General features: G+C 45.0%; 1 protein-coding gene and 1 pseudogene across 3 annotated transcripts in view; both read left to right on the top strand.

Annotated features, from left to right (window-relative positions):
- Ccdc30 (coiled-coil domain containing 30) overlaps nucleotides 1-23618 on the top strand; it is a 96642-nt gene that overhangs the window by 55621 nt on the left and 17403 nt on the right. For all 3 annotated transcript variants that reach the window (XM_036179620.1, XM_036179619.1, XM_036179618.1), the window contains exons 6-9: nucleotides 1797-1976; nucleotides 6218-6427; nucleotides 8803-8957; nucleotides 14294-14438. In XM_036179620.1, the coding sequence (XP_036035513.1) occupies nucleotides 1797-1976; nucleotides 6218-6427; nucleotides 8803-8957; nucleotides 14294-14438 (690 nt within the window). The remainder of the gene's footprint in view (nucleotides 1-1796; nucleotides 1977-6217; nucleotides 6428-8802; nucleotides 8958-14293; nucleotides 14439-23618) is intronic.
- Nucleotides 18142-19633, top strand: LOC118578570 (annotated as a pseudogene).

Below are 23618 nucleotides of genomic sequence, written 5' to 3'. Positions count from 1 at the left end.
ATATCTGCTTGGATTTCCAGCCTGCCTCTAAGCTGCCTTGCCATAGGCCAATGTAGCTTTATCTATCAACCAATCAGAGCAACACATATTCACAGCATACAGAAAGACATCCCACAGCACTTCCCTTTGCTAACAACCTACAGGAAGCATATAATTCTCACTCCACTTGTCCCAAAGAAGATAGTGAGCTGCCTCCCCAAAGCCTCCTATGGTATCATACATTATGTTGGTGAATTTATCCCAAGTTGGACCCCAAACTTGATGTTTTAGCTGACCTAGGATAAAATCTGTGTCCTAGGGATTAACTGAAATTGATCAGATTGTCAAGGCTTTTGGATAAAACCAGAATACCAAGTAATTATTTTTATGAAGTAATTAATTTGAAATATCACATGAATACATTTAAATAAACAATGAAGCCTCTTCCTATAAAGAGCTAAGAAAGAATCAATTCTGAGCCCAGTGGTGGTGGTGCATACCTTTAATCCCAGCAGTTGGGAGGCAGAGGCAGGTGGATCTCTGAGTTTGAAGCTAGCCTGGTCTCCAGAGTGAGTTCCAGCACAGCCAGGCTTTCACAGAGAAACCTTGTCTCGGAAAGAGAAAAAAAAATAATAATCAAATTCTGAAGGATGCTTGGCTGAGGCCCATGAAGGGCTTGGTTTGTTGACTCATTTTCTGGCCCACACCATCCACATCCCTGAATGGGAGGATTTAATGCCTGTATCCATAACAAGAATGAACTTCCCATGAAACCAGTATTTGAACTTTGGTTTGTATTTAATTTTTTATTATTGTTTTTTAGCTGGGCTAATGAAATGGCTTGGTAAGAGGCACTTGCTGCTCAACCTAATGACTTGAGTTTCATCCCCAGGATCCATATGGTGGAAGGAGAGAAAAAACTCCTAAGAGTTGTCCTCTGGTTGCCACACATACATCATGGCATCATGTGCACATGTGTACACACACACACACACACACACACTAATGAAAATTAAAATTAAAAAATTAAATGTGGCCGGGTGGCGCATGCCTGTAATCCCAGCACTTGGGAGGCAGAGGCAGGTGGATCTCTGTGAGTTCGAGGCCAGCCTGGTCTACAGAGACAGGCTCCAAAGCTACAGAGAAACCCTGTCTCGAAAAAACAAAAACAACAACAAAAAAATTAAATGTGGAGCTGGAGAGATGGCTCAGCAGTTAAGAGCATTGACTGCTCTTCCAGAGGACCCAGGTTTGACTCCCAGCACCCACATGACAGCTCACAACTGTCTGTAAGTCCAGTTCCAGGGGGATCTGACACTCCTCTGACCTCCACAGCCATCAGGCATGTAAGCAGTGCACAGGTATACATGCAGGCAAATGCCCGTAGACATCAATTAAAATACAAGTTTAAATTAAGTGTTTTTTTAAAACTACAAAATAGTATGGGCTTCTGGTTGTTTTAATTTTTAAGGAATTTTGTAGTTCTGAGACTCAAAAATGGGTGTTTTGCTTTACAATCCTCTATTCTGTTTGCCTTTCATTGATATGAGACATTAGAAAGGTTACTTGTCCATGCACCGCGGCTTTTGTTCCCATAGTTTGCTGGCCTTTTCACGCCAGTGTAGAAGCATTTGAATCATGGGAGCATCACCAAGCAGCCGTAGGTGTAGAAGCATCGTTTATGGTAGGTGAATGGACCAACACCCCAAACCTTTGTAGGTGAGCACTCAGATTCCTACAGTTGTGCTGACAGCTTGAACCCACGCGCGCCACCAGTGCTCTCTGAGTGCGTTCCTCTCTTTAAATGTTTGCCTCAGTACCTAAGGTCTGGAGAGAGAGCGAACTACCAGCATCAGGGGGAAGTGCAGCAGCTGCGCCAGAAGCTCCACCGCCTACAGGTCCTGTGCAACTCGGCCGAAAAGGAGCTGCGGTATGAGCGGGGCAGGAGCCTGGACTTCAAACAGCACAACAGTCTGCTTCAGGAGGAGAACGTCAAGGTGAGTCTGCGCACAGCTGGGCGTGACCAAAGCGTGGTTCTCAGTGTTTCCGCCCAGGGTAAATGGACAAGGCTATTCTTTCTTTCTTTCTTTCTTTCTTTCTTTCTTTCTTTCTTTCTTTCTTTCTTTCTTTCTTTCTTTCTTTCTTTCTTTCTTTCTTTCTTTCTTTCTTCTTTCTTTTTCTTCCTTTCTTCTTCCTTCCTTCCTTCCTTCCTTCCTTCCTTCCCCTCTCTCTCTCTCTCTCTCTCTCTCTCTCTCTCTCTCTTTTTCTCCTTGTTTCTTTCTTTTTTAAAAGATTTATTTATTTATTATAGAGCCGAGCGTGGTGGCACACGTCTTTAATCCCAGCACTCGGGAGGCAGAGGCAGGAGAATCTTTGTGAGTTTGAGGCCAGCCTGGTCTACAGAGTGAGTTCCAGGAAATGTAGATGTAGCAATCTTATTAAATAAGAAACACAGAGCCAAATGCAGAGTTAAAAGCCCAAGAAGTCCCAGCAGTAGCTAAGAGCTGATACTAAAACCCTTTCTGCCGATGCCATCCTTCGCCTCAGAAAGAGACCTACTTCCTGTGTCTCTGTCTTTTTATTAACTTTCTGTTTTGCCTTCTCATTGGTTATAAACCCAACCATATGACCTCCTCGTCACTGCCTGCCTGTACAGACCTCCAGGTCTTCTATGGTTGGTATTGAGATTAAAGGCATGTGTCTCCATGCTGGCTGTATCCTTGAACACACAGAGATCTGTCTGTCATGTGATTGGGATTAAAGGTGTGCGCCACCACCGCCCAGCTTCTGCTATGGCTTGCTATTAGCTCTGACCCCCAGGCAACTTTATTTATTAACATACAAATAAAATCACATTTCAGTACAAATAAAATATCACCATAAGGATAGGCTCCAAAGCTATACAGAGAAACTCTGTCTCAAAACAAACAAACAAACAAGACAAAACAAAACGACTTATTTATTTGTTTGTTTGTTTGTTTATTATGGTGTTTCTGCCTGCACACCAGAAGAGGGCGCCAGATCTCATTCTAGATGGTAGTGAGCCACCATGTGGTTGCTGGGAATTGAACTCAGGACCTCTGGCCCATGCTCTCAACCTCTGAGCCATCCCTCCAGCCCTGTCAGCTGTTTCTTAATTCCCTTCTTCCACCTTTTCTGCTGCCGTCAGGGTATGCATACTGTTGGTCCCCAAACAGGAAAAGGGTTATAGTGACATGGTCTGTTGAGCTCTTTATCTCAAATATTTTAATGTTTGGTTTCATTTCAGTTACTGTTCCCCTGCAAGAGCTGGATATAGCTAGCTGGATTTCCCCAGTAGATGCATCCATAGGAGGGTCACAGATTCACAGATGTTTTTTGTTTTTGTTTTTGTTTTTAAACACGTGAATGTTCAGAACAAGGCACCATGTAAATAATGCCAGTTACACTTCAGTTCTATAAATGTACATTACAGACTTGGTTTCTAATGTATCTTAGAATGTATCTTGTATAAGGTTCTGAACTTGAATGTTCAGGGGCTGGGGATGTAGCTCAGTGGCAGAGTGCTTGCCTAGCATGTTCAAGGCCCTGAGTTTAATCCCCAGTTCTGCCAAACTGGGAGTGACAGAATCCTGGAATACTAATTGAGCTATCTTAGAGCAGCTTGTTTGGTTTTGAGACAGTATCTTGTAGACCAGGCTAATCTTGGACTCACTATGAAGCCAACACTGGCCTTAGACTTCTCATCATCCTGTCTCCACCTATCAAATGCTGAGGTCACAAGCTTGACTGAGGGACTCTGAACATCCTCAAGCAATCCCATATCTTCCTTATGAAACTATGACTAGAAAGACATTCCCTAATTGGCCCCATATAAATATGTATTGAATGGGCTGTCTTCTGGAAATGGATAGATTATGGCTTCCTAGAGAGAGATGCCTTTCACTGTTTGAAGCCTCTCTCTTAGAACCAGGCATGTAGCAGCATCATATACAGTAACTACCCTTGGCGTGCAGGTTGACCTTATGTCTCATAAACCTCCTCACAGTTGTTAGGGCACCAGGGTTGCAAAGCTAACAGGCTGGAGAGTCTGAACTGAAACATGGGTGGGTTTGACTTTCCACATTACCCCTCTCCTCAGCTTGGAGTCATTTTGAGACCTCAACTTTGCAAACGCAGGGACTGTGTGTGTGTGTGTGTGTGTGTGTGTGTGTGTGTGTATACACATGCATGGGGTATGTGCATTCATGTGTGTGTATGTAGGTATGGTATGTGTGCATGAATGTGTATGGTATGTATGGGTATGTGCTGGAGTGTGTGTGTATGGATGTATGCACATGTGTGTGTTTTTGTGTGTGTGTGTTTGTGTGTGTGTGTGTGTGTGTGTACATACATGAGTGCCAGCACTCCTAGAGGCCAGAGGCCTTGCATAGTCTGGAGTAGGAGTTACATTTGGCTGTGAGCCACTAATGAGGGTGCTGGGAATGTGTTGCAAAAGCACTCTTAACCACTGCAGGACTGATTTCCTAGAATCCACTCAGATGATCAAACTCTGGCTCTCTACTGTTAGGTGTGCTTACTAGAGAAATTAACGTCCCAGAACACTGATTTGGTTACCTTTGAACCATGTTGTTGTAGGTTATACTACAAAGAGTGTGGATAAAATGTCGATGTGCAGTCTAACAGGTTACAAAGGGAAAGTCTGTCAGCCACCACACTGGCCACTCCGCCGACTCTTTCCCTACTGCATCCCAGTCACCTTCTCACATACGCTCTGCGCCACCAGCAACACTGAGACACTGGACGGGATCCTCTCTGGGCTGCAGAAGCTACCCTGGAGGCAGAGGTCACTGGCTTAACAGCTTTGACACTAGTGCCTTCTGACATCAGCAGCATCTCTAAACCGTGCCTGTGGGCTCCATCCCTGACTCTCACAGCGTCCGCTTTCCCAGCCTGTGCTGGGAAAGGACGGGTGACCTCCTCATTAACAACGAGAGGCTCAGGTTTCATGACCCTGAGCCAATCCAGGGCACCAAGTACCCCACCATTTGCTTCTTCCTTGACCTGCTCACCTGCTGGACTTTTCTTGCAGCAAGGTTATGCTTGAAAATGAAAACTCCAGGCTTCCGACAGGCCAGAGTTCCTTTCGAGAAGAGATGGAACATTAACAGATTTGTTAATAATGTTAATAGTTTGTCAATAATGTTTCAAAAGTGCCACCAACCCTCCAATCGTCGCCCCTGTGTCAGTACCCAATGAGAACATGAGGAGGACTGAGACACTGCACTGGTTTAATGGGAAGAAAAAGTAAGTGTTCGCTGGGAAAGGACAGTTCATTAATGCTCAATCTAGAATTTCTTTGTGTTGTTATAGAGACAAGGCTAGCGATAGCTTGTTTCCCATTGGCCTTTGACCCATCAATTACAGGGAAGCATTTGGCTCTTAGGTTGTAATTTCTTCATGTATTTTCTTCTCCATGAGGCTTGACTTTTACACGTCCATCAACGTCTTTGGAGATGGCATTTCTCTTGTCTTCAGGAATTAATGACGTTCATTATTTCAGAAATGCCCAGCTCATGAATGTAGCCCTCTTTCCTGTGTAGTATAAACAGTTAGGGTTGCTAGTTTGTCTTTCTACTTTTTTAAGGACACTGACGTGTTCGCCCAAGTGTGTGTGCTAGTGTCTGTAAGTGTAAACTCTCTGGGAAGAGAGCAAAGTGAGATCGTTCAACTATAGAGACAGTGCATAGGTTACACACATGTTTACCTGGTCTGTTTCTATCTGCACTGTGTAAGAATCAGCCTCACTTACATCCTCACCAGTTCTTGGAACTGTCACACTTAAAAACTTACTGGCTAATCTAGTATATAAGTACAGTGATAACTCCTTGAAGTCTATTATTACCATCATTCATAACCATATAATCATGTGTGTGATGTATGTGTGTGAGTGTGGTACACATGTACCATGGCGCATACACAGAGGTCAAAGGACAACTTTTGGGAGTCAGTTCTCTCCTTCCTCCATGTAACATCCAGTGGGTTTAATTCAGGTCATCAAGCTTGGTGCCAAGCACCTTTACTGGCTGAGCCATCTTGCCAGGCACCATGTTTATTTTTATCTTTGTGTGTGTGTGCGCGCACACATGCATACTCTGAGTCTCCAACCCAGTGCCTCAGAAATGGGAGGCACACTTTCTACCATATAACTGCATCCCCAGCCCTGTTTCTATGATTTCTATTTTTGCCCCACCTCTAGATCAAAATTGAACTCAAGCAGGCTCAGGAGAAGCTGCTGGACAGCGCCAGGATTCACTCTTCCCTCACAGCGGAGTGGAAGCACTGTCAGCAGAGGGTCAAGGAGCTGGAGCTGGAAGGACTCAAGCAGGCTCGAAGCATTAAATGCCAGCAGAGCCTTCAGGAGAAGCTGGCTGGGGAGAAATCCAAAGTGGCTGATGCTCAGGAAAAGGTAATTATCTTCATGCTTCAAGTCAGGATGGTAATTATCTACACATCTAGAGCCCTGCTCCCTGAGGACCTTAAGAGACAGTTGTGTGCAAACCTGGGTGCAGGCTAATCCTTTCCTTTACTCTCCCTGTCTTTTCCTCTTTTTCATAATTTTATTCCATTCTATCATTCTAATAAGCCTTGTATATTTTTGAAAAATGTATGAAGTTAAAAAATGTAAATTTCAGGCTGGAGAGATGGCTCAGTGGTTAAGAGCACCGACTCCTCTTCCAGAGGTCCTGAGTTCAATTCCCAGCACCCACATGGTGCCTCACAACCATCTGTAATAAGATCTGGCGGCCTCTTCTGTATACATAATAAATAAATAAATCTTTTTTAAAAATGTAAATTTCTGGGACCGAGGAGATGGCTCAGACAGTAAAGTGCTTGACATACAAGCATGAAGACATGAGTTCCAATCCCCAGAACCCACAGTGCATGCCTATAATCCCAGCTTTGGAGAAACAGAAACAAGAGGGTTCTCTGGACCTGGCTGGCCAACCATCCTAGCTGAATAGCTCCAGGCCATCAAGAGTCCCTGCCTCAAAAAATAAGCTGGAAAGAGACAGAGGAGGATACTCCTTATCAACTCTTGGTTGGTCTCTACACACATGTGTGTGCATGCGCACACATACACACATGTCTATATATACACAAATGTAAATTTAGCTAAAGCTATAATATGAACTTAAAACTGATTGAAACCACAGGATATTTATACTTTTTTAATATTAAAGAATTTATTTTCTCTCATTTGAATTGGCTGTTTATATGGGTTTTTTTATAATCTCTAAAAATTTCTAAAAATCTCTTTGTTTATTTTATTGTATGTGTATGAGTATTTTGCCTGCATGTGTGTATGTATGTGAACCACACACATCTGGTGCCTGAGAAGGTCAGAAGAGGGCTTGGATCCCTGGAACTGGAGTTACAGATGGTTGAGAGCTGCCATGTGGGTGCTGGGAACTGAACCCAGGTTGTTTCGAGATCAGCAAGTGCTCTTAACACTGAGCCATCACTCATCTTATAATTTTAAGATTTTTGCTGTGAAATAAGCTATTTTCTAAGACTGCTGCCTGCCTTTTGGATTGCTTAACATCAGCTATCAATAGAATATAACAGCTAGGCAGTGGTGGCACATGCCTTTAATCCCAGCACTTGGGAGGCAGAGGCAGGTGGATCTCTGAGTTCTGAGTTCAAGGCCAACTAGTCTACAGAGTGAGTTCCAGGAAGGCTAGGGCTACACACAGAGAAATCCTGTCTCAAAAAAACAAAACCAACCAACCAAACCAACAGAATAGAACAGGTAGGTGTGTGTGTGTGTGTGTGTGTGTGTGTGTGTGTGTGTGTGTGTAGATATCCCCCTCCATTGCTGTCTTACTACCTTGAAACTACTAAACAGCATATGTGTGTCAGGAGATGAGGGTGCATTCCTCTTCCAAACAGCATAAAAGTAAAGACAAGCATGGTACACTGCCACAGAATACAGTAGACAAGCTGCTGTATGTGTCCACACTAGCCTATAACTGCAGCAATGAACAGTGGGTATGGTCAGGACACCAGCTCGTTCATTGCTGCCTGTCACTTGCAGAAGCCAGTGAGCAAGAAAGAGGAACTGAATCCTAAAACTGCACATTTTGCCGGGTGTGGTGGTGCACCCCTTCAAACAGGTGGATCTCTGAATTTGAGGGCAGCCTGGTCTGCACAGCGAGTTCTGGGTCAGCCAAGGGTATACAGGGAAACAAAACAAAACAAAACAAAAAACAACCTTTGCTTTATTTGGAGAGCTAACAATCTGAGAAGATGGTGGATTAACATATGAAAAAAAACTGTCTTCTGTCTCATCCTCTAGCCAGTGATTACATGGGAGACCAAGAGGCAGAACAGGGATGGGCAGGCAGGCACTTGAGAGTGAGGCCTGGCCCCTCTGCTCAGGGGCATAGCCGGCTTCTGGTACCCATGATATCTGTGCCCCTCATTTTCACCCTCATTCTTCCCTTGTCCTCTGGATGGTTTTGCTCAGGTACTTGGAACACAGAGTCAACTAGTCTCTGCTAGCATCAACCTTGTCCCCTCCAGGGCACCCGGACTGGTTGGGGGCAGGAGAGAGTGAGGACACATAAACCATTCACAACATGTACATGCTCAGCTACCAACAACATGCATGTGCAGATTCCTTTTCACGGTGTGAAGCATGAGAATATCTTTGTAACACAAACCAGGATGGAGCCCCAACAGCCCCTCCCATCTCCTATCACAGGTACCTGCTATTGTTCTGTTTAGTATTGTGGTTGAAAAGGATTACACCGTCCATAACGTTTTACTTTTTCCTCCGAGATTTTGGACCTGCAGCAGAAACTAGACCAGGCTGGACAAGTCTGCCTTTCAGATGCTTGTGTTTTGCTTAAGAAGCAACTACAGGAGGAGATCAAGGAAGCGAAGAGCGGTGAGGCTAGGCTGCAGGAGCAGTTGCAGGGGGAGCAGCAGAGGAGGTGAGGACCACCAGGGAGTGGGGCTCCTGGGGCGGAAGGCCTGCCTGGGGAGATTGCCGGAAGTGGATTAACCTGTGAAATCTAACGTGTTGCTTGCCTGACTCTCTGATATGATCTGCACAAATTCAGGCTTCATTGAAGTTATATTTTTTTATCCATTGGCTAATGTTCTCTCAGATAGTTCTGGATCATTATAGGAATCTTTGGCATCAACAAACTGCTCAAGGATAAGAACTGTCAATTCCCTGCCCCCTCAAAATAAGTGTTACAATTCTGACTTAAAACATTCTTTTGGATGCCCTGGGCCTCAATGACAGTGCTTCTCATTTGTATGATGTTCAAATGAGCCATACATATTTTGAGAAAAAAAATATATTATCCACTAAAAACTCACAGAGATGTTCACATATACTTTGTAGCTCAGAATCTTACATCCAGCTATACTTAGAAGTTCTATGCTTGGGCCTAGCCCAAAATACTACTGAGTAAATATTTGTTGAATGGATGAATGTTTGAGTATGTGACTGGCTGGATATTTGTATGAATGAAGGGAAAACACTTGCCTCACCTGCCATGTCTTGCAAGATGGTGGGCTAACCTGTCATAGTGCAGTTAGATCCTAGATAGTACTGCTCATAAGAGTGCAGCAGAACACCCCAAGACAAGCGTACCCTGAGCTGACACAACTCTAATGGATGATAGTGCTTGTAGGTCGAAGGGCAGATAACCATATCAGCCATGCACCCAAGAAGTGCCAGCAAGCTTGCCACAAGTCCAGATGCTGAACTAAGAAAACCCCCATTTAAAAAATGATATGGGGGGTTGGGGATTTAGCTCAGTGGTAGAGCACTTGCCTAGCAAGTGCAAGGCCCTGGGTTCGATCCTCAGCTCCACATACCAAAAAAAAAAAAAAAAAAAAAAGATATGGAAGGGCTGGGGTGAGGTGGACAGGCGGCCTGGTTAAGAGCACTGGCTGCTCCTGAGGAGAACTGGGATTTGGTTCCCAGCACTTCACCAACATAGCCATCTTCCCAGGCCCTCACTCTTCTCTTCTGTGGTGAAAGTCTTGCCCAGCCTGGTCTCAAATGTGTGGGATCAAGAGATGTTCCTGCTTCAGTGCCCCAGGTTTCTGGAACCACATGTGAGCACACCACTCTCAGCAGAATTCAGTTTCTATAGTGGATATGGTACCCATGTCGTCTATTCTTCCTTATGTGACTTTACGTTGTTTACATCTTTCAAGAATTCAGTCCATTCATCATCTGACTTATCAGATCTGTGGGCATAGAGTTGTTTATGGTGGTATAATGATATAATAATATCCTTTATTGTCCTTTCAATATCTGTGGGATCTATAGAGGTGGTCCCAGTTTCATTTCTGGTATTAATAATTTCTATGTTCTGTGCATCTTGGTTCACCTGTCTAGATAGAGATTTGTCTATTTGCATTGATCTTTTCAAAGAACTACCTTTGTTTGTATTTCATTTTCTCTAATTTCCTGATTCTATTTATCTGTCTACCCCCACCCCACTGTCCCATACTTCTTGACAGGGTCTCATGTAGCCCAGGCTGGCCTCAGATTCACTATATAGCTGAGGCTAGCCTTAAATTCCCAATCCTTATGTTGCCACCTTCTGAGTTCTGGGATTACATGGATGCCGCTGTACCCCACTTGGTTTGAGACAACAGAGTCTCACTTTGTAGTCCAGGCTATCTTGGAACTCACTATATAGCCAAGCTTGTCTCAGACTCACAGAAATTCTTCTGCCTCAGCTTCCAGAATGCTGTAATTGCAGGCATGTAGCACCACACCTGGCTGAGGTTCTCATTTGTATTATTTTTTTCTTTGGTTTGTTCTGGGGTTATAATGCTAGTCCTTCTCTGGCTTCTTATGGCGAAAACTTTGAGTATTTGGTTTTAGATTTCCCTTCCTTTATAACATACATAATTACCTGTACCAGTTTCTCTGCTTCTGATGCATTCCATAAAGTCTGTATGTTCTTTCATTTAATTTAAAATGTTCTTGACTCCTCATGAAACGTCCTTGCCTCTGCAACACTTAGGAATCTGTTGACTCCAGACATCTGGGATTTCCTGTTGATGGTGTACAGTTTCATAAATACTCTCATTTTAAATTGTTGTATAGTAGTCTCTTACATAGTGACAATTAATCATGGTTGTCAACCTGACTGCTTTAGAGATGCCCAGAACATCAGTAAAACATACATCTGGGTGTCTGTGGGGGTTGCCGGACAAGATCGGCTTGTGGGTCAGCATCCTGAGTGGGAGAGACCCACTCTGAATGAGCAGCAACTTCCAAAAGTTTGGGGCTCAGATGGAATGTGAAGGGGAGAGGAGGAGAATATTGCTCTCCCAAAGGTGGGGCCCCCACTGAACAATGCAGGGACCCTGGATCCCTCTGAATGTGGCTGTGGACCAGCAGCTGTCCTGGGAGTTTTCAGACCCTCATCAGCCTGGAACTGGTCTGCACTGCTGACCTCCTTGTGTTCTGAGGCTTCTGGCTTCTTAGATGGAGCAGCTCTGAAGCAGCTGACTATTGTGAACCTATTCAGCTCTGGCCCTGTGAGTTCATGTGACACATCCCTACTGTACATATTTAATTGGTTCCAGTTCTCTAGAAACCTCTGACTATACACAGAAATATAACTTTGGTTGATTGGTTGTCTGAAATAGAATTTTGCTACGTTGTCCTCCAGGCTTTGCCTTGAACTCCTGAGCTCATGTGATCCTCCTGCCTCAGCCTCCTGTGAGGTGGGACTACAGACATGCACCACTGCACTGAGCTTAATGTATGTGTTTTAGATTTTGTTTGTTTTTCTGCTCTAAGTAACACTATAGTGAGTGCTGGGGATGTCACTCACTGGTGGAGTACCTACCAATCATGCACAACGGCCCGAATTCAATCTTAGCACTGCTCAAAAATTATTTGTTTGTTTGTTATTTTAAAAGGAGTTTGAGGGGCTAGGAGGTGGCTCAGTGGGTTAAGCATTTGCTATGCAAGCTTGACTCCTTGAGTTCAATCCCCTGAACCCACTGAAATGTGAAAAGGAGAGAACCAACTCCACAAAACCGTCCTCTGACTTCCATACACACACACACACACACACACACACACACACACACACACACACACACTCACTCATTCACTCATGTGCACATATACCCATACAATAAAAAAATTTAAGGGAATTTGAGAGCCAGTGAGATACCCCAGCATGTAGAGATCCTCACCTCCAATCCTGACAATCTGAGTTCAATCTGAAACTCACACGGTGGAAGGAGAGAACCGATTCCTGCACCCTGTCTTCTGACCGCCACATGAAAACTATGACACGTGCACACCAACAAATAAACAGATGCAATCTGAACACTTAAAGCAGAGTTTGAATACTGCTAAAATGAATGCCCTTGCCCTGAGGCACTCTAACTGTAGTGATATATGGTGAGCATCTTGCTAGAGGAGGTTCAGGAGGCCATGAAAGCACCCAGCAGGACCATCTGTGGAACTGGGGGCTTGAGAAGGCCTTCCTCAGTGACAGGCATTTGGGGTGAGAGCAAAGCAGTGAGCATGAGGAGCTGAGGGGTGACAAAGAGGTCAAGGAGGGAGGACACGGAAAGGTTGGGTGGGCTTGGGAGAGTAGTGGCTGGTGAGAAAATGAATCCAGAAAGCCAGGTCGCCTGGTTCACGCAGAGGTGATGGACGGGCCACATTGAATAGTTGGGGCTCTAGTGTAAGCGCCACTGAAGGATTTTAGGCAAGGGATTGTGGAGCTTGGAGTGTAGCTCTGTGGTGGAGCAGTTGCCTAGCAGGCATGAGACCCTGGGTTCAACAGCCAACACCAGAAAAATAACAGAGGATGTTCCAGGATTCAGTTGTGACTTAGGAAGAAAATTGTCTCCTGTGTAAATGATGGACTGGTGAAGAGATTCAGGCTACAGGGAAAACAGAGGATCTTGTCAAACCTTGTCAGTCTCAAGACCTGCTAGTCTTTCATCGCTGAAACCATGTATTTGGTGAAGTGTCTGTTCTCTTTGGTAGTTCCTGGCAAATCCCCGAGCTGCTTTTTGATTCAGACTTCCCATTTTCAACTTCTATTTGAACTCCCAGACTGCACTGTAGACAGCCCAAGGTCCTCTCAGTTCCAGCAGCTCAGTGTCACTTCAGCTCCAGGGCTCAGCGCTTCTGCAGGCCCTTGAACCAAAACTGGTTCACAGGATCTCACTGTTTTCCCTCAGCTCCCCAGCCCTCGTGAAATGTCTGCCACGGAACTCACATGAGACCTACAGAGCATGACATAGAACATAGGTCCATTCCCCTGGCCAGTACTTAACGTCCAATTGTTCCTATTCTTAGATTTATAAGCTATTGATTATGAAGGAAGGGTACAACCCTGATGTCTTCCAATATCTAACTAGCTACCTACCAGAACCATAAAGAAGAAAGAGATGATGACAGCAGGGATTGCTCACATACACAGACAGAGATTGGGATACAGCAAAAATGACAGTGAGGAAGGTGTGGAGTTAGGTGTGATTGGCAGAATGAAGCTACAACAATCCTTAGAGTGCCTGCACTTCTATCCAAGGAACATAAGAGCGAGAGGTGCAGAGCCAAGAGCCAGTGTCTCACATGGTCTACCATCCAATAACCTGCCGGTCACCTAGACTGCTTAGAGAGCGCGAGGCTGTCTGTCCAATGTTAGACTCTAATGCCCATCAGTGCTGCTTCATCATCGCCACCATCATGTTCTTCAAGATGACTCTCCTGGATGTGGAGAATCTCGGTTTGAAATCCTCAAAAAGTCTTTCCAGGAACTAAAATTTGACAAGTCTCTCTGAAAGAGCAGGTACTGATGGTGCTCATTAGGATGGGTGAATCTCCTCAGCATTGCAGCTCATCAGTCTGTGAGTCAGGTGTAGCAGGGTGCCATGTGTGCACCAGTACCAGCAATGTGTGGAGCCAGAAGATTGTGGGGTCAACCTGTAAAGCACTATGGAAGAAGGAATATGGATTCAAAGCCCCACCTCAGCTTTGTCCTAGCTGTTCTTGGTGCCACATCTTTCTGCTCTCTACCATAAGGAAAATTATTTCTTCTTCATGGGTTAATTTTGATGGTAAGAGGGAGAATTAAGGAAAAGCTTCTATTACTAGGAGGTTCCCTGCCTGGGTCCCTTTACCTTGCAGACACATAACTGTACCTCACTTTGCTGGACCCACAAGCTCCCTCTTGCTGGCACAAAAGATGGGGGTCTAGGAATCATTTGCAGAGTGTGGCAGTACACAGAGTGAGTGATGTGCATTGACTGCCCTCAGGGTACTCCTGGACCAAGACATGAATGAGCTCCAGAGGCAAGTGAGGACCTTGCAGGATAAGGAGGACCAGCGGGAAGCAGCCAGTTCCCAGCAACAAGAGACTCTATGCAAACAACTGGAAAGTGAGAAAAGGAAGTGTGAGGAGGTAAGTGCAGACATGCTTTCCTGTTTTCCTGTTCTCATAGACTGCAGTACGTGTCCATCATCACTATTTAGCTAATTATCACTGAGTACACTTTACCTACTGAATTGAGCTAGGAAAACAAATCTACCATACACACACACACACACACACACACACACACACACACACACACACGTGGAGGGGAAGGAAATAGATGCCCCTGTAGCCGCCCAGGCTGTTTGGCTGGGCTATAAATTAAATTGGCAGGAGCTGAAATGGCTCAATGATTATATGCACTGGCTGCTCTTCCAGAGGATCTGGGTTTGATTCCAAGCACCCACATGGCAGCTCACAACTGTCTGTAACTCAAGTTCTAAGGGATCCTACATCCTCTTTGGAATTTCTGAGGTGCCAGACACACATGTGGTGCAGAGACATAAATGCAGGCAAAAGATCTGTATACATAAAATGAAAATGAAAAGATATATTTTTAGCCAGGTGGTGGTGGCACACACCTTTAATCCCAGCAGTCGGGAGGCAGGGCCAGGCGGATCTCTGTGAGTTCGAGGCCAGCCTGGTCTACAGAGCAAGATCCAGGACAGGCACCAAAACTACACAGAGAAACTCTGTCTCAAAAAAAGAAAGACAGACAGAAAGACAGACAGACAGACAGACAGAAAGAAAGAAAGAAAGAAAGAAAGAAAGAAAGAAAGAGAAAGGGAGGGAGGAAGGAAGGAAGGAATGGAGGGAGAGGGAGAGAGAGAGAGAGAGAGAGAGAGAGAGAGAGAGAGAGAGAGAGAGATTTTTTAAAAGATTAATCAACATAGGACAAATTAGTAGGAGTAAGACCACTTCAATTACATATATATGTATGGGTGGCCCACAAAACATGAGACTTAAAACAAGTCAGCTATCCAAAGCTTGTACAACATCCTGAGCTGTCTAGAAAGGGCCTTAGAACCTCTGGAGCACAGTGGAGACAAGCTATGGGAGAGCATGGAAGGAACTACAAGGTGAGGAAGGGTTGTCTCAGATACACATAAAAGTCCAATGGGTGGTGGCAGCACACACCTTTAATCCTAGCACTCAGGAGTCAGAGGCAGGTGGATTTCTGTGAGTTTGAGGCCAGTCTGGGCTACAAAGTGAGATCCAGAAGAGCCAGGGCTACAACGGTCTTGAAAGAGAAATCCTGTCTCGGAAAAAAAACAATTTTTTTTTTTTTTAAAGAAAAAGAAAGAAAGAAAATGCCCGACTTCTGGATCTTATGGAGGCATTTTCTCAATTGAGGTTCCCTCCTTTCAGATGACTGTAGCTTGGGTCAAGCTGATGTAAAACTAGCCAGCACATAGGGACACATACTGTCCTATGGTCATGTTTTGGGGTGGTGTGTCCTGAGCACCAACACAAACAAGAAGGTATTTAATACATGAGGAAAAATGCTTGCAAAGCTGCTGGGTGGGAGATCAAAAAGACCTGCTGTGGGCTTCTACTCTGGCTTCAGGGGATGTGACACCCTCTGCAGGCCTCTGCTGGTATGCATGCAGAGATGGACACATACATAGATACATAAAAGCAGAATGCATCAGGAAACATTTGTTTACATGGTTGCCAGCTTATTTAAAAAGGTCATGACTCAGAAATAGCCAGAAGGAAGAGATGGCCAGGAATGTGGGATGGAACACAGAGTGTATGTGTCCACTCTGCGCCTCTGTGTGTTCACCAACCCACAAGCTCTAATTCCTAACCTCATGGAATTTTAGGAAAGTTTCTGGCTCAGGGTTCTGTACAAATGAACTTGGAAGTGTGTCCTACTCCATCCTAACCACAAATAAAAAGCTGAGCAATCTGAAAAGGTTTAACAATGAAAGACCCCCGGAGAGGTCTCCCTTCAGGAGAGACCCCCGGCTCAATGAGCACGCAGCGACCACCGATCAGATGCAACAGCACGAGGTTTATTCAAACACAGGTACCTGGGGCAACAAAGCCTCTCGGAAGACCAGCGTGCCTCTGGGTTGGTGGGATGGGTTTTTATAGCAAGAAGCGCGGGAAAGCATTAGTCAAAGGGCTCTGATTGGATAGTTTAAACAAGGCGCGAATGGTTACAAAGCTCTGATTGGACAATTCAAGTGAGGCGCGAATAGTCAAAGGGTTCTGATTGGATAGTTTAAACAAGGCGCGAATGGTTACAAAGCTCTGATTGGACAATTCAAGTGAGGCGCGAATAGTCAAAGGGTTCTGATTGGATAGTTTAAACAAGGCGCTAATGGTTCTGATTGGACAATTCAAGTGAGGCGCGAATATATAAGCATAAATCAAATGGGGCGTGGATTCAGGCTCAGGGCGGTTTGTGGGTTTCCTTGGTAACCAGATATGTGTGTCGACTCAACCCCTATCTAGAATTCCAGCTGCTCTGGTTGCCTTCTAGCTGAATTCCTTTGTTCCCCTACGTGCCTCACAAGCTAGGGGGTTTGCACAACAGGGCAATGCTTATCGGCTATCTGGGCTGCGGTGGGGCCATTCTATTTCCTGGAACTGTCTTTTGTTCCCTTATAAGCCTTGCAAACATAGCATTCCTATAGGGGTGCCGGGGGGGTCTTTCAACAATACTTTTTTTTTTTTTTTTTTTTTTTTGGTTTTTCGAGACAGGGTTTCTCTGTGTAGCTTTGCACCTTTCCTGGAACTTGCTCTGTAGCCCAGGCTGGCCTCGAACTCACAGAGATCTGCCTGGCTCTGCCTCCCGAGTGCTGGGATTAAAGGCGTGCGCCACCACCGCCCGGCGAATACTTCTTAGTCTATCAGAGAAGTAGGGTCACAAGCCCTGTCTTCGTGTTCTATTGCTGTGAAGAGACACCATGACCACGCAGCTCTTATAAAGGAAAGCATTTAATTGCGGTGGCTTACAGTTCAGAGGTTCAGTCCATTATCATCATGGCAGGACATGGCAGCATGCGGGCAGACATGGTGCTGGAGAGGTAGCTGCTACATAATGATCTGCAGGCAACAGGAAGTAGACTGTCTCACTGAGTATGGCTTGAACATATATGAGACTTCAAAGTCCACCTCCACAGTGACACACTTCCTCCAACAAGACCACACCTATTCCAACAAGGCCACATCTCCTAATAGTGCCATTCCCTTTGAGGGCCATTTTCTTTCAGACCACCACAGGGCCACTGCCCCCTGAAGTTGGAGAGACTGACACAGTGCTAGAGAAGCCCCAGTGAGAACTGCCAGGAAAACCTGGTGAACTGTGGAAGTTCAGTGTGAAAAGAAAATTCTGAGAGACGAGACCTCCAGGGGGCAACACAGTTTCGAGGCTCCCCACACTTACTTTTGTGGTTTCACTCCTAGGTTCTGACTGTGAATATTTGAGGAATCTCTCCATGGTCTTCTGGCAGGAGGGGCGTTGGGGAGGGAGACACTCAAAGTATCTTAGCAAGAGAAACTGTTTAATTAGAACCTAACATAATGGGCTTTTATCAGAACCTAACCGACCCAGGACAAGAGAAACGTGCGATTTCAGCCGACTCTGCCCCCATTTAAAAGGAAGAAGTAAAGGCGGAGAAAGAGGCGTGTGTAAGGGCCATGTTCAAAGGTGTAGTTGTCTGAAAGATTATGACCTAATCATAGGAGCAGAGAATGTGGCCATCTCCCTTGCCTTACCAGCACACACAAAATACCTCTCTCTGACAACTTCCTTCGTCATGTCTACCTATAGAGAAACATTCCCAAGACATATTAAGACACAACTTGAAGAAACTGAAACACGGCAGAATCAAGACCCAGACATGATGGGAATATTGAAATTACCAGGAATGTAAAGCGCCTGTGATTAGTGTGTTCCGCTTTATAAGGCAGACACATGGCATGTAAGAGGAGATGGGCAGTGGAAACAGAGAGATGGGAAGGGAAAAGAAATACAAGACATGGAAGCTGCCGCAGTGGCGGAAGCAGTGGCCGCCTATGATGGGGCTCTTAGCACACTGCACACAGCTGAGGGAAGAATCCTGGATCCCTAGGAAATCATGACAGAAACCTTGAATCCAGTCAGCAAAGAGAATATTAGGAAAAAGAACAGACTACCCAGAAACTGTGAGACAAATACAGAAAGTGTAACACGCGGTGGAAATAATGGAAAATCAGAGAAAAAGAAGACAAGACACTTGAAGTAATATGATTGAAAATACCCAGAAATTAATGCCAGATACTGAACCACAGATCCAGAAAGTTCAGAGAATGCCAATCAAGATGAGTGACAGAAAAACTACATGTAGTTTCATAATGTTTAAACCGAAGTTCAAAGAGAAAGGGGAAATCCTGCAAGAAGACAGAGGAATAAAATACTTCCTCAGATAGACTGAACTGGAGTTTGTTGCCAGCAAACCGGCTTTGAAAGCAATGTTAAGAGATGTTCTTTAGGGGGCTAGGGCCACGGTGGCTCATGCCGGATGATGGTGATGGTAGGCATATCCCTGGGCTCCAGGCTGTTGTAGGGCATGGGTGGCAGGCACAGGCAATTAGGAGTGTGAGGTGTCAGCCAAGGTGGTGTAGCCATGATGGCGGGGGAGAGCATGGTCTGCGTGGACCCTGAGAAGACAGGATTGGACATGGAGAAGGATCAGATTATTGAGATGGCCTATCTGAGAACTGACTCTGTTCTTAACATTTTGGCTAAAGGTACCAACCTGATGATGGAGCAGCTGGAGGAGCTGCTGGACAGCATGTCAGGTTGGTGCAAGCAGCATCATGGGACGTCTGGTCTCACCAAGGCATCGGAGGAGAGTATAATTACACTTGAGCAGGCAGAGTATGAATTTCTGTCCTTTGCACGGCAGCAGAGTCCTCCGGGACTCTGCCCACAGGCAGGGAATTCAGTTCATGCAGATAAGAGGTCCCAGTCCGTGAACCATCTTCGTCATAGGATGGGTCATTGACGTGAGCACTGTTAAAGAGCTGTGTGGACGCTGGGGATGCTGGCCTCCAGGAGGGTATGAATTTGCTCCCGAGAAAGCTGCTTCTCACAGCTGGCCCTCGGTGGCTCAGTGAAAGCACTAAAGAGCTTTGGTTTTACCGAAATAATGTCTTCAAGAAGAAAGACAGATGAAAAGAAGAGGAAAATGATAGAGAACGTGGAAATGAGAAGACTATGAGCTGATGCCAGTTCTCAGACTGCACAGTCTACCTGGTTCTCCAGAAACCGCTTTGGTGTGTCTCTCCTGCTGATGACTCGGCATAACACCCTTTCTGTCTTTTAAAAATGTATTTATTTGTTTGTTTGTTTGCTTGTTTATTTTATGAGCATTGGTGTTTTGCTTGCACGTATGTCAGTGTGAGGGTTTCACATCTTGGAGTTACAGACAGTTGTGAGCTGCCATGTGGGTGCTGGGAATTGAACCCAGGTCCCCGGGAAGATCAGTCAGTGCTCTTAACTGTTGAGCCATCTCTCTAGCCCCAGAACTCCCTTTTTGAAAGAAAAAAAAAAGTTCAGTTAACTTTGCACCTCCAGACTCCTCAAATAAACGAGAGAGACATCATTACTTGTTTCTTCCATTCTGCTGTTTCCGTTATGACACAGCAACTCTTCTGTAAGATTCAGGCCACACCCATCCCCTCAGTTCATATCTGCATTTGCTTATTATAGGCCATCTCTTTAATAATAAATAAATAAAAAGACATGAGAAAAACAAAGCAATGACAAAAAGACAAGAATCTACCCAAAGAAAGGAAGCCAGCCAGCCAGATGGCTCAGTGGGCAGAGGATCTTGCTGCCAAGCTGCAGACTTCTAAAAGTTGTCCTCTGACCCCACATGTACTCCAAGGCACATGCACACACAACAAATAAAGAATTATTTAGTAAATATGAAGAGACGGCTCAGTGGTTAAGAGCATGGACTGCTCTTGCAGAGGACCCAGGTTCAGTTCCCAGCACCTACATGGCGGCTCACAACCATAGAAGACTTTAGTTCCAGGGGATCCATTGTCCTCTTCTGGCTTCTTTGGGCATGGCACACCCATAGTGCACAGACATGCATACAGGCATAAGCGCGCGCACGCACACACACACACATACGTGTGCGCACACACACACACACACACACACACACACACACATACGCGCGCACACACACACACAAATAAAAATGGAATACATTTCCAAAAGAAGGGAGAGCATCAGAGGAAGACTAGGTGAAGATAAAATGGAAGTTTTTATTTCAATTGATCTGGCATAGTTTGTTCAAAATAATAATGAGAGGGCACTGGAGAGATGGCGTGGAGGTCAAAAGCACTGCTGTTCTTCCACAACTTCCCTAGTTGAGTTCCCAGCCCCCATGCAGAGTGACTCACAACCACCTGTAACTCCAACTCCAGATGATATGACATTCTTTTTTGACCTCCAAGGACACCTGCATATGCATACATCCACAGAAACAGACATGCAGATACATGAATGGAAATAAAATAAATCTTTAAAAACAATAACAACACGGCTGGAAAGATGGCTCAGAGGTTAAGAGCACTGGATGTTCTTCCAGAGGTCCTGAGTTGAATTCCCAGCAACCACATGGTGGCTCACAACCATCTGTAATGAGATCTGGGTGCCCTCTTCTGGCCTGCAGACATACATACACACAAGCAGAACATTGTATACATAATAAATAAATAAATCTTTTTTAAAAAATGATAATAGCAATAAAGCCGGGCGTTGGTGGTGCGTGCCTTTAATCCCAGCACTCGGGAGGCAGAGCCAGGTGAATCTCTGTGAGTTTGAGGCCAGCCTGGGCTACAGAGTGAGTTCCAGGAAAGGCTCAAAGCTACACAGAAAAATCCTGTCTCAAAAACAACAACAACAATAACAATAGCAATAATATAATTATACTATAAGTGATTCTGTACACAGGTAGTATGCTTATGTGTAAGGAAAATGGATGTCAGCAGTGGTAGAGAAGATGGGAGAGAGGAATTACAATTGTCTGCTACTGTGGTGTGCTTGCACTGCCTGTGAAGTGGTAGAGCATTATTAGAGAGTGAACTTGAGGTCTGCAAATGGCGTCTCACACCTTTAACCCCAGCACTCAGGAGGCAGAGGTAGGCCAGCCAGGCTAGCCTAATCAGTGAGCCCAGGCCAATGACTGGCCCTGTATGAAAAAACAAGGTAGATGATGCCTCAGGAATAACACCTGATTGTCACCAGACCTCTACATGCACACACACACATACACACACATACACACACACACACACACACCACAACCCCACAACCCCACATGAATACCATCAAAAAAAGGAAGGAAGGAAGGAAGGAAGGAAGGAAGGAAGGAAGGAAGGAAGGAAGGAAGGAGTGGAAGAAGAGAGAGGGAACTTGGGCTGGTTAAAGGTATATTACATTCTGTGGCAATTGTTAGAGACCAACTATAAAAATTAGAAAGAAAGCTGATGAGTTCAGACAAAAAGGAAAATTACAGTGTGTAAAATGTTCAGTTAAAGCAAAAAGTTAGGAAGAGGTGAGTACTCTGGAGGCAGAGACAGTTGGATGTCTTTAAGTTCAAGGCCAGCCTGGTGTACATAGAAAGTTCCAAACCAGTCAGCGCTATGTAGTGAGACCAGCCAAAATGCTGAGGCAAGAGGATTGTGAGTTCGAGGTCATCCAGGGATACAAAGCAAATACACTGTTTCAAAATACCCTGCTATCAAAAAAGATTCAAATTAACTGTTTATCAATCATGGTGACCAAAGAGCCATAACCAGATGGCTTGCTATAAGTCAGTTCATGTGATTGTCCCTGTTGCCTATGAGCAGTAACAACACCCACTCCCATCTAGCATTTAAATACTGCCACTTGTCTTGAGTACTATGAACCCTGTAGTTGGAGAGTTTCTCTCCAGGTTCCACCAAGCCCCCGCGGTCCCACAACCCACGTATAAAATAATCATACAGACATTTATATTATTTAAACTGCTTGGCCATTAGCTCAGGCCTACCATTGTCTAGCTCTTACTCTTATATTTAGCCCGTTTCTGTTAGTCTATACTTTGCCACATGGCTTGTGGCTTACCGGTGTCTTTACATGTTGCTTCTCATGGCAGCGGCTGGCAGTGTCTCCTCCCAGCCTTCCTGTTCCCAGAATTCTCTTCTCTCTTCCTTGTCCCGCCTACCCTATTCTTCCTGCCTGGCTACTGGCCAATCAGCACTTTATTTATACAGTGATATCCACAGCAGAACCCCACTAAAATCAGGGAGCTGTGTGGTTGGAGACAACTCCCTCCCTGCTTTGGGAACACCAATGATGGATGAACCGGTCACCCACAGTGAACTACTCCAAAATTTCTATCTGTATTAGCTTTTGGTTTTCTTCCTCTTCCTTGTGCCCAAGAATAACATTTTTTTTTTAAGATTTATTTATTTATTATGTATACAGCATGTATGACTGCAGGCCAGAAGCGGGAACCAGATCTCATTACAGATGGTTGTGAGCCACCATGTGGTTGCTGGAAATTGAACTCATGACCTCTGGAAGAGCAGTCAGTGCTCTTAACCTCTGAGGCATCTCTCCAGCCCCAAGTATAACATCTTAATGCTGTTTAATATAGGTGGCTGCTGAGTCCAAGTTTCAGTCAACTAGCCTAACCATTTAAAGACACCCTTAGAGGTTCAGATTAACATTTCAAATCCAGGAACTGGAGATATGGCTCAGTGGTTAAGAGCACTTATTGCTTTTACAGAGGGCCAGAGTTCAGCTCCCAGTACCCACATCAGGCAGCTCACAACCCACATGTAACTCTAGTTCCAGGGGATTCAGCACGCTCATCTGGCCTCTGTGGGGATATGTTCCTTCGTGCATAAATACACGCACACACACACACACACACACACACACACACACACACCATACACACATGCAGTTAAAATAAGTCATTAAATAACTTAAATTCTGACTCCGATAAGTATATCCATATCAGCAATGTCGGCCTGTTCAATACTGTGGACCTTCCTCCCTATTTAATCTCCCAGAAATCCATTCCTTCACATGAGCCTCAAGTTTCTGGTATTTCAAGATGTCAAATCCTGCCCATCTTCCTGCTTCATCCTAAGTCAAGGCCTGCATTCAACCTCTTCTCCCCTGAAGTGTGCTAGGATCTAACTCTGTGTTATGATTGGAGAGCCAATAAGAAAAGACATGGTGGTGATATACAGATGACTTTT

The sequence above is a fragment of the Onychomys torridus genome, chromosome 2 (genome assembly GCF_903995425.1).
Source record: "Onychomys torridus chromosome 2, mOncTor1.1, whole genome shotgun sequence".
Taxonomy (NCBI): domain Eukaryota; kingdom Metazoa; phylum Chordata; class Mammalia; order Rodentia; family Cricetidae; genus Onychomys; species Onychomys torridus.
Note: the sequence above shows the minus strand (reverse complement) of the source record. Positions and strands in the feature narration are given on the sequence as shown.